Source organism: Mus pahari, chromosome 6, assembly GCF_900095145.1.
Source record: "Mus pahari chromosome 6, PAHARI_EIJ_v1.1, whole genome shotgun sequence".
Classification (NCBI taxonomy): Eukaryota; Metazoa; Chordata; class Mammalia; order Rodentia; family Muridae; genus Mus; species Mus pahari.
The window spans coordinates 38,846,386-38,858,025 of NC_034595.1; the positions used below are offsets into that span (position 1 = coordinate 38,846,386).

The 11,640-nt window shown below is 43.9% G+C and overlaps 1 protein-coding gene across 1 annotated transcript in view; it reads left to right on the top strand.

Annotated features, from left to right (window-relative positions):
* Acer2 (alkaline ceramidase 2) overlaps positions 1–11,640 on the top strand; it is a 52,667-nt gene that overhangs the window by 9,078 nt on the left and 31,949 nt on the right. Inside the window, exons 2-3 of the mRNA XM_021200999.2 lie at positions 4,820–4,934; positions 5,680–5,821. Coding sequence (XP_021056658.1) covers positions 4,820–4,934; positions 5,680–5,821 — 257 coding nt within the window. The remainder of the gene's footprint in view (positions 1–4,819; positions 4,935–5,679; positions 5,822–11,640) is intronic.

Here is an 11,640-nt window from a genome sequence, read left to right on the forward strand (position 1 = left end):
AGGAGTTGTAGGGGGCTGCAACCCTGTAGGTGCAACAACAATATGAACTAACCAGTACCCCCTGAGCTCGTGTCTCTAGCTGCATATGTAGCAGATGATGGCCTAATCGGCCATCATTGGGAATAGAGGCCTCTTGGTCTTGTAAACTTTATATGACCCAGCACAGGGGAAGGCCAGGGCCAAGTAGTGGGAGTGGGTTCGTAGGGGAGCAGGGGCGGGGTGGGGGGAGGTATAGGGAATTTTCGGGATAGCATTTGAAATGTAAATAAAGAAAATAATAATAATTAAAAAAAAGAACTTGGAAAAAAATTCTGTCCTATCATTTAATTATTCTCTTATTTCTTCCCTTTCCAAAAATCTGTGTCACCTTCAAGGAGTGACTGCTTTCTGAGGTTTGCTAAAATATCTTTTCTTTCTCTGTACATGTGCATGGCCTATGTGCCTGTACATCTGTGTGTTCTTGCCCGTGGAGGTCAGGGTTTGATCCCTTTCTACTTTGTTGTCTGTAGAGCCTAGGGCTCACACATTTGGCTACACTCACCTGCAAACAAACCTAGGAAATCCACTCTCTAGCTCCCTTGCACTTGCATTCAAGCATCAAATGTAGCATTGTGCATGGGATACTGGAGCGCTGGCTCTCCAAACTTAAGTCCTCATGCTTATGTTGCAAACTCTCACTGACTAAGCCATATCCCCAGCCCCTGACTGTGACACATTGTATTGTGATGTTACCAGTGTGGTTTCTGAGGTCTGAAGAAAGCCCTTCTGCCTTGCTCTCCGGGTTCAGGTGCCCACATGGCACATTTCTACATAAGCCAACAGGGGTAGTCACACCTTTCTTTTGGAAGCCCTCTTGTCCTTGTTTTTTTTTTTCATTTTCATCTTTACTGTACTGTCTAGTTTTACATCAACTTGACAAAAGCTAGAGTTACTTGGGAAGTGGGACTCTCAACTGAGGAAATGTTCCCGTGAGATTGGCTTGTAGTCAAATCTGTAGTGCATCTCCTTAATTAGTGATTGCTGTGGGAGTGCCCAGCCCACTGTGGGTGGGGTCTGGCCCCTTGGGCTGGTGATGCTGGGTGTTATAAGAAAGCTAATAATGGGTGAGCATGCCAGTGAGCAGACTCTTCCATGGCCTCTGTATCAGCTCCTCCCCTCTGTGTTCATACCCTGACTTCAGGGATGGACAGTTTCTTGGAAGTCTCAGAGGAAATGAAGCCTTTCCTCCCCCAGTTGCTTTGGTCATGGTCTTTATCACAGCAAAAGAAACCCTAAGACACTTACCCTGTCTACTCGTCCCTGAAGTTTTCTGACAGTGCTAAGGATGGATCCCAGGGGCCCACACCTGCTGGGGGAGTCTTTTATCATTGAGGTATATCCCCAGCCCTCCTTTTGTTGATTTATTTGTTTTTCATTGCTTAACTTATTTAGTGAGTGTGTATGTGTGTGAGTGCTTACCTACTGTAGCATGTATGTAGAGGTCAGAGGACAACTTAAGGGAGCTGGTTCTCCCCTTCCACCTGATGGAACCCAGGAATTGGATCCTGATTGTCAGGCTTAGGGACGAGTGCTTTTATCCATGGAGCATCTTGCCAGACTTGCTCTTTAGAAAAATTTAAATTTTGAGACAGGGTCTCACTAAGTTGTCCAGGCTGGCTGTTAACTCAGGGTGTAGCCTAGGAAGGCCTTGGATTTGTGATCGTCCTTTCTCACTTCCAGATTGGCTGGGCTTACAGGTGAGAGCAACTAGGCCTGGCTGTTTTAATTTTTAAATAGTTATTATTATTCTACTAATATTATTTTTGAAGATTTATCTGTTCTATATTGTGTGTGTGAGTGTTTTGTCTCCATGTGTATGTGTGAACCATACCATGCATATCTACTGCTTGAGGTATCCAGAAGAGGGTGTTGGATCCCTTGGAGCAGGAGTTGTAGGTGGCTGTGAACTGTCACGTGGTTGCTGGAACCGGAACAGAGAGATCCTCTCTCTGTAAAAGCAGCAAGTGCTCTTAACCACTGGGCCATCTCTCTAGCCTTCTTTTTATTATTTTAATGTGTGTGTGTGTGTGTGTGTGTGTGTGTGTGTGTGTTGCCTTCTGAGGCTAGAGGCATGGTATACTTTGGAGCTGGAGTTATAGGCTGCCGCGAGAGCCCCCTGTGTGGGTGCTGCAAACCTGCTCTATGCAGGAGCAACATGTGTTCTTAGAAGCTGAGTCACTTGTTTTTCTGAAGTCTTTGCCTGCCTCCTACCTCACCTCCAGTGTTAAAACCCATTTAGACTTAGATGTTATCTTTACAGTCTGCATGCACGGGCCTGGACCAAGAGCTCCTCATTCAGCAGCTGGAGATGATGCTTAGCGGGCTGCTTGTCCCTACCGTCGCATACCTTCTTGGATGGCCTTACTTTAAAAACAAGCAATAGAGGACAATACGTTTGGGCAAGGATTAGAACCCTTGTACACTGTTGGTAGGAGTGTAAAACGAAAGAGAAAGAAGGGCCTCAAAAGCCCACTATTGAATGGAAAATCACCAGCCCGCCCCGCCCCTCCCCCCCTGCCAGCTCTGCCTCTGCACCTATAACAAATGACCTTAAACCCAGATATATACGACATCAGAAGGTTCTGACAGTTCTGGAAATGCAAGATGAGGAGCCAGCAGATTTGTTGCGTGAGGAGGGCAGGGCCCCTTTGCTGCTGCCTCCTGCCCTTTCTGTCTGTCTTTCCACCCTCCAGCTCCCTTTCTTCCTTCATTTCTTTATTCATTTGTTTTATTTTACTTTTTGTGTTGATTCTGCTGATTGAAGCCAAGGCCTCACAAATGCTGGACAAGCACCCTACAGCTGAGATACAGTCCCAGCTCTTAGAGTGAGGTAGAACTGTGCTTTACAGTGTGGCTTCTGAACTCAGACTTGCTCTATGTGTGAAATTTACATTTGGGTTTAAAAAGGCTTATTGTTGGGCTGGAGAGATGGATCAGTGGTTAAGAGCACTAGCTGCTCTTCCAGAGGTCTCGAGTTCAGTTCCTAGCAAGCACATGGTGGCTCACAACCATCTGTAATGAGATCATTGATGCCCTCTTCTGGTGTGTCTGGAGACAGCTACAGTGTACTCATATACATAAAATAAATAAATATTTTTCTTAAAAAAGACTTACTATGAACCAAAGAATGTATAATATTTCATAATAAAAATATTGTAAAAATATTTTATATTAAATATATTTTAGGGCTAGAGAGATGGCTCAGAGGTTAAGAGCACTGACTGCTCTTCTGAAGGTCCTGAGTTCAAATCCCAGCAACCACATGGTGGCTCACAACCGACTGTAATGAGATCTGACACCCTCTTCTGGTGCATCTGAAGACAGCTACAGTGTACTTACATATAATAAATAAATCTTTAAAAAGTAAATATATTTTATATTTCAATATCATATAGTATTTTATTTTAAATATTTTAATATTTTTTCTTTTATTGATTTACTGATATTTTTTAAAACTTTTATTTATTTATTTTTTAAAAAATCTTGTTTTTTTGTGTTTTTTTTTAAAGATTTATTTATTTATTATATGTAAGCACACTGTAGCTGTCTTCAGACACTCCAGAAGAAGGAGCCAGATCTTGTTACGGATGGTTGTGAGCCACCATGTGGTTGCTGGGATTTGAACTCATGACCTTCAGAAGAGCAGTCAGTGCTCTTAACCACTGAGCCATCTCTCCAGCCCACTTTTATTTATTTTTATTTTATATGTATGGGTGTTTTGCCTGCATGTACGGCTTGTGCACTGCATACATGCATTGCCTGTGGAGACCAGAAGAGGGCATCGGATCTCCTGGAACTGGAGTTGTGAACCTTAACGTGGGTTCTGGGAATCAAACCCAGGTCTGGAAGTAGCCTGTGCGACTAATTGCTTAGCCATCTCTCCATCCCATGGTTTGTTTGCTTGTTTGTTTGTTTGTTTATTCATTTATTTTTGGTTACCTAAATTCAACTAATCAAATTCACAGTCCTCTAGCCTCAGCTTCTCAAGAAGTTGGGATATAGGTACAAACTATCTTCCTAAGCTACAATAGTTTAAATAGTGAGTACATATTCAGATCATTAGATAAAACATTATTACTTTTTTAAAGAGTTGAGTGCTTCTTAGAGATATCATAGGTTTAAGTGCAAATAAGATTTGCAAGTTAAAATACAATTTTTTCTCTTGTTTTTGGAACACAGGGATCCTCGAACTCTTGATCCTTCTCCCTCAGTCTGAGTGCTGGCATGGCTAGCCCTCACCACCCTGCCTGGCAAAATGATCATATTTTAACGTTGGAAAGAAGTATGCAAACTTGATTTTCTTATAAGAATAGGGTTTTGATTAGGATAAGAAAACTGACAGGGTAACAAAAAGCAGAAAGCAACAGTTGTTGATTCAGAAGAGGAGTTTAGGGAATTTTCATAAATCAAAGTATTCATGTAACTCTCCTCCTCCGTGGACTGACTCCAGGGTCTGATGCTAGACCAGGGACTCTATCACCAAGACACACCTCCAGCCTTGACGGTGCTACTTACAGTTGATCAAAAGAGGCAGCAAGGAGCCCATTTGTCCGTGGTCTTTAAGATGTTCTAATTGTCAGCGTTATCCGTGTCGTGCCACCCCCCCCCCACTCCCCCTTCCTGCGCTTGCTCTGTGTATCTGCGATTTTAAAAGTGCAGAGCTTGTACAAGATGCATGGCCACGTTCACCCGGTTTGCAAAGGACACACCGGGAACAAGCAGCTTGACTTCTTTATGCTTTTACTTAGTACTCATCTTTCCATGTTTCTCTCCCCTCCAGATCAGCAACATCTTGTTTTTCATTTTACCACCCATCTGCATGTGCTTGTTCCGCCAGTACGCAGCGTGCTTCAACAGCGGCATCTACTTAATATGGACGCTCCTAGTTGTAGTGGGTAAGTGGAGTCATGTGGGAACGGGACTGAAAGGGAGGAAGCAGGACCCCACAGGTTTCCTGTCCACAATGGAACACAATGTTTTGTAAACCAAAGTCACTCTGACGTCTTAGCCATTGATCCCCTGATGCCAAAAGGACTCTTGAGTGCCGGCTTGATAACAAGGCTGCCTGTGACTAGCACATATCTCAGCATCTGTGGGGCAGCTGCTGGTGGCATGCCAGCGTCAGCGTAGTTTTCTGAGAACTTCTGAAGAACGTCTGAAACAATTGAAGTCTGATGAGATGTGGCTCCAGAGGACTTAAAGAAAAATATTTAGACGTTTGTTCTCTCATTGTTCTGTGAAATACTTGTGTGATTTCCATTTCCTCTCTGGCAGTTTGGGAATTCTTAACAGAGAGATAGCGTCGAGTTTTATTTACTGCCTCTTATCGTGAAGGTTCAGGGGCTGGAAACGGAGTGTGCTGGGCTGTGGAATTCTTACTGTAGTGATGTGCTAACGTTTGAGCCCAACTTGAAACCCTCTTTCTAGTCTCTAGGTCTGCATGCCTGGGCCCTATGAGTCTGTCCGTCTGTCTGTCTGACTGCCTTTCTTTCTCTCTCTTTTCTTCCTTTCTTCCTTTTTTCTCTTTCTTTCTTGAGAGCGATCTGGTGATTCTGACAGCTCCCAGAGAAGGGCTATCCTGAAAGCCGTGAGTCTGTTCTACAGTCATCTTTTATTTGTTGTTGTTGTGATTGTTTCTAGGGATTGGATCTGTCTACTTCCATGCAACTCTGAGTTTCCTGGGTCAGATGCTTGATGAACTTGCCATTCTTTGGGTTCTGATGTGTGCTTTGGCCATGTGGTTTCCCAGGAGGTATTTACCAAAGATCTTTCGGAATGACAGGTAAGTTTGTGCTAAAGACTTTTGCTAGATGGGGTTATCAATGTAACACACTCATCAAGTTGCCAGTGTAACACCCTCGTTAAGCAAATTACTGCCCGAGTGAGCTCAGCTGGAGGCGAGCTCCTCCTCTATACTAGCTTATCGTCTACCAGTTTCATGATCTGATAGGACAGCTGAGCTGACAGATAAAAGGAGACATCCATGGAGTAGAAGTTATATCATGGTAGGGACAAAAGCTCAGAGAGATCTGATATGCGCGAAAACACTTGCAATGGGAGAGACATTTTTGGATGGTATTTCAGAGTTCTCTTTTTCCTGCCAGCGTGTGTCGTCCAGTGCAAGTTAATCCATGTGAGACTGTTCACAATCACCTGGAACATCGGCTCTGTGAGTCCAGCACCTCTGGCCTCCGTGAGCACCCGCATGCACGCACACACCCCCATACGTGTAGTTAAAGATAAAGTAAATATAGAACAAAATTGATTGTTTTTTGAAGCCTGAATGGGAGGGATATTTGTGGAAAATACCAGCTACAGAAAATACATGGTACAATTTTGTGTGTGTGTGTGTGTGTGTGTGTATGGTATCCTACTTTTAGGATCAATCAAGTAGATTATATACACACAGATTTGTATTCATGTATAAAACAAACATATATTTAATTATCACTGTTATTATTTAAAGACATTATTATTGTTATACATAAGTACACTGTAGCTGTTTTCAGAGGCACCAGAAGAGGGCGTCCAATCTCATTATGGGTGGATGTGAGCCACCATGTGGTTGCTGGGATTTGAACTTAGGACTTTCGGAAGAGCAGTCAGTGCTCTTAACCGCTGAGCCATCCCGGCCCCTTATTATTATTTTTTAAAGATTAAAGTTGTATTTACTTTGACTATGTGGAAGGATGTTTTGCCTATGTGCATGTCTGTGTGCCATGAGCTTGCATTGCCCTCACAGGCCAGGAGAGGGCGTTTGAACCTCTGGAACTGGAGTTACAGATGGCCGTGAGCTGCCACATGAGTGCTGAGAACAGAACTGGATTCTCAAGAACAGATACTGTCTTTTTAAAAAGATTTATTTCATTTTTAATTATGTGTATGCTTGTGTGTGGGAGTGTGCCTGTGCATACAGTTGTGTATGGAGTCCAGGAGGAGATGTCAGCTTCCCCAGAACTGGAGTTCCAGGTGATTGTGAACTTCCTGATGTGGGGGCTGGGTACTGAATTTGTCTCCTTTGTAAGCGCAATATGCACTCATTACTGACCACTGGGCAGCTGTCCCATCCTCCTGGTTTGGCTTTGTTTGTTTTTGAGTCAGGGTTTCATGCAGTCCTGGCTAGATTAGAACTCATTAGGTAGCTGAGCTGAGACTTGAACAGAATCTTCCTGCTTCTTCTTCCTAAATGTGTGTGACTTACAAGCATGTACTGCTATGCCTGGCTTGCTCAATATGTGTTTTCATATGTGTACAAACATTTTTGTATTTCGGGAACAACCACCATTGGCTGCCATCAACTCCCCCAACCCCTGAACTCCAGACAAAGTCTTGGTTGGCCTGGAACTCACTTTGTAGACCAGGTTGGCTTTGAACCTACAGAGCCAACTGAGGGCTAGAATGAAAGGCATGTATCACCATGCCGTGCCCAGAGATATCTCTGCTTATCATTAATCTAAACTAGCTGATGTTATTTAAATTCAAGGAGCACTGTTAATTTTAATGTGAAAGATTAAACTTTAATTGGGATAGAGAGAAAATACTTTTTAAGTGAATTAATCTTTATCCTTCAAAAATAGGACTTATTAGAAAAAATAGAATTATTTCTGAGTATCATCTAGATTTAGAACTAACCTCAAGAAATTTGTTATTTAGGGCTGGAGAGATGGCTCAGCAGTTAAGAGCACTGACTGTTTTCTTCCAGGGATCCCGAGTTCAATTCCCATTAACTACATGGTGGCTCACAACCATCTGTAATGGGGTCCGATGTACTCGCCTGGTGTGTGTCTGAAGACAGCTACTTGTATATGCATATAAATAAAATAAATAAATCTTAAAAAAGAAATTAATGTTATTTATAAAAAAAGAAGAGAAAGCAAATTGATAGACCTTTATTTTTCCTTCTAATTAAAAGAGAAAAATACGCTCTTAGATCTCCCCATTCCTTCTTTCTTTCTTGCCATCTTTCTGTCTCTGTCTGTCTGTTTGCTACTGGGAATAGAACTCAGTTCTTTACATATGCTCTGTCACTTAACTACATGTCTAGCCCCAGAAATGTGCTTTACAATGTTTCCAGGTTGCTATGGTGACTACAGGATAAAACTTAGTTCATCTCAGGAGAAGCCACATAAAGTGCAGGGTTAGGGACCAAGGGCATGAGTCAAGGTCACAAGGTGGTTTTGTGGGTGACGACTTTTAACTTTACCCACCAGTTCCTAGGGTGCCCACCAGTCAGTCACCTCTGGTGCAAGGCTTAGGGCTTGACCTAACTGGTGCAATAAGGGTGTAAAGAAATGACGGACACAGACAGAAAAGCTGGGATCCAGTGGCCATGAGTCTGATGGAGTACACCAATAGTAGCAGCAACTTGGAAATTCAGTGCCTTTTTCTTGTATGCATCTGAATAGATGAGGCAGGGTTACTGTATACAGCTGAGGCAGGAGCCAGGGTTACTGTATACAGCTGAGGCAGGGGGCAGGTTTAGTTAATCTTGGCAGGAGGTCCTTGTACAGGCTCAGTCTCAGGCTGTAATTATAGAGAGGAAGAAGCCTCTGGGGACATCCGCCGCACATACCGTCAATGTCCACACACAGATGTGGGAAGGCTTTGCCATTCCTGTGAGGCTGGGGCACTGTGGTCTTTATCTCAACCATGCTTACATCATCAATAAACACACACTCAGAACCTCACCAGCTCCGGACACATTCTGGTGCATGTTAGTTTCTGCACCAAGGAGCCACTTTCCCCTAAGAACTCCTCTTTCAGATCTTGGTTGGGATCTGAGTGAGAAATTGAAGAAATGAGAACCAAGATTTTCTCTGTTTGTGGCATCCTGTAATCCTGGATTGAGATTCCAAGAAACCGATTTTTAGTCAATTAATTACAGACACTATTTTTCTTTCCTCACTTCATAGAGTAGAAGTGGGGAAGGTTTAGACAGGAGAAAGGGATGTGGTATGTTGATGTTGGGGATCGAAATCTATCAACTTCACGATGAAAACAGTGTGAGATGCAATGTTGGGGACTTACATGGAACTGTCCATCATAGCCCTGTGAAGTGTTACCCTAGGGAGCTTGTGACATGTGAGTGAGCACTGAGTACTGTAGGGAGAGTCATTTGGAGGCTGAGAACCACATGCCCGGTCTCCTGACTGGAGATGGGGTTGGTTTCCTGCTGTTGGTGCTTAAGACCTGGATGGGCGTGCTAGTTCCAGATCTGTGAAGTCCCCCGGGGCACACGCTTTGCTGAGCAGTGTGGTTGGTGTAGTCCCTCAGCACTCAAGGCTCCATGTGGCACACAGTGAACAGCTTTACTTGGGGTTTCTGAGATACATGGACAGAGCAAGGGAGAACCTGAACAACACACGACAAGGAAGAGCAGGCAAGAGGCTCATCCTCAATCTACCCGGCTTTAGCTTCCCAGTGACTGGAGGCAAGAACGCCAGGCATTCATGGGGACTTCTGAGGATTACAGTAGGTGGCTGTTCTGCAGCAGGCCAGCCTTCAGAATTTCTTTCTTTTAAAAGATGTATTTATTTCATGTATATGAGTACACTGTAGCTGTTTTCAGACACACCAAAAGAGGGCACCAGATCTCATTACAGATAGTTGTGAGCCACCATGTGGTTCCTGGGAAGTGAACTCAGGACCTCTGGAAGAGCAGTCAGTGCTCTTAACCGCTGAGCCATCTCTCCAGCCCACCTTCAGAATTTTTATCAGTAATCCCAGCACTCAAGGCAAGGGGATACACAGTTCATACACAGACTACAGACACAGGCACACGCGTACACAAACTCGTGAGTGTGTGAGAGTGTCCACATACCCCCCCACACACATACACACACACACACACACACACATACACACACACCTCACATCTACCTAAGGGGATCAGAGGAAAATGAGAGATGGGTATGAGGATAGTTTATTACAGAGCCCTTGTGTAGCATGCATAATGTTTTGAATTCAAGACCTAGCAATGCAAAAAAAAAATCTTGTTTGAAGACAAGATGAAATTAAATGGTATATATAGAACTTTGCTTCTCAGAGAATGAGGACTTAGTAAGTGCTAGAAGCTACTATAAAACAGAAATCTGGACATACATTTACAAGATGTCCTAATTGGGTTTCTGTGGGTCAGGGGAAGGGTTTTTTTTTTTTTTTTTNAGTAAAGAACACCCCTCCATGGCTTCTGCATCAGCTCCTGCTTTCTGACCTGCTTGAGTTCCAGTCCTGCATCCTTTGGTGATCAACAGCAGTTATGGAAATGTAAGCCGAATAAACCCTTTCCTCCCCAACTTGCTTCTTGGTCATGATGTTTGTGCAGGAATAGAAACCCTGACTAAGGCAGATGGCATGTACTGGTTGTTTTTGTGTGTCAACTTAACACAAGCTGGAGTTATCACGGAGAAAGGAGCTTCCCTTGAGGAAATGCCTCCGTGAGATCCAGATGTAAGGCATTTTCTTAATTAGTGATCAAGGGGGAGAGGGCCCAGCCCATTGTGGGTGGTGTCATCCCTGGGCTGGTATTCCTGGGTTCTATAAGAAAGCAAGCTGAGCAAGCTAAGAGAAGCAATTCAGTAAGCAGCACCCCTGCATGGCCTCCTCATCAGCTCCTGCCTCCAAGTTCCTGCCCTGACTTCCTTTGGTGATGAACAGCAATGTGGAAGCGTAAGCTGAATAAAGCCTTTCCTCCCCAACTTACAACTTGGTCATGATGTTTTGTGCAGGAATACAAACAAACACTAAGACATGGCACAAACATCCCACATTGCTGAAGAAGGGAGTTTGAGAATCAAGTACAAAAGAAGAGAGGGCAATTTGGTACTGAGTGATAGTTGGTAAGATAAGCCATGAGAGCCTAGCCTTAGAGGTGCATGGTGGTGCTGTGTGACAGAGTGGGCATCTCATGTTGAGCAGCTTCGGAAAAGTTATCACTTCTCTATGATCTGGTTCCAAACTGTAGCAGGGTCAATGGTCGTGTCTGCCTCATAGCTAAATAGTTATGTTAAAGATTAAATAACCAGCACAGGTCACTGAGATGCTGGTGGTGTGGATGCTGTTTCCTATTAATTTCCCCACATGGCTCAAATCACTCTGTACACAGTCCTTGTGCCCAGACAAGTGTCCGTGAGAGAGGCTGAAGGGAAGGCACACTCCTGAAGGGGTGTGCAGCCCCCGTGATGAAGGAAGTAGTAAGGGGCCATTCTGTGTCATAGCAAAGCCATCCTGTCTTAGCGTGTTTACTTCCTGAATACTGTTAAGAAGCAATGGTTCCTAGTGGAATCTCACTGCGATCCTTCTTTGTGGTTTTCAAGTAATTTTACAGATTCTGAATCTTGGCAATTTCATTATAGAACTCAGTATAGAAGCTGGCACTGTTTTCTTGTGAAAAACCAGTTGCATCCTGACCAAATGCTAAGCATGGCAGCTGAAGTGGATGCAGCTACTGCTGTGTCTAGAGCTGGGAATAGAGTAGGTGTGGACCTCACATCAGAGGCTGAGGAAGAACAGCCTCTCGTGCAGTGAAAACACAGCCCTGGAATATGGAGCCAACCTGTGTGTGTGTGTGTGTGTGTGTGTGTGTGTGTGTGTGTGTGTGTG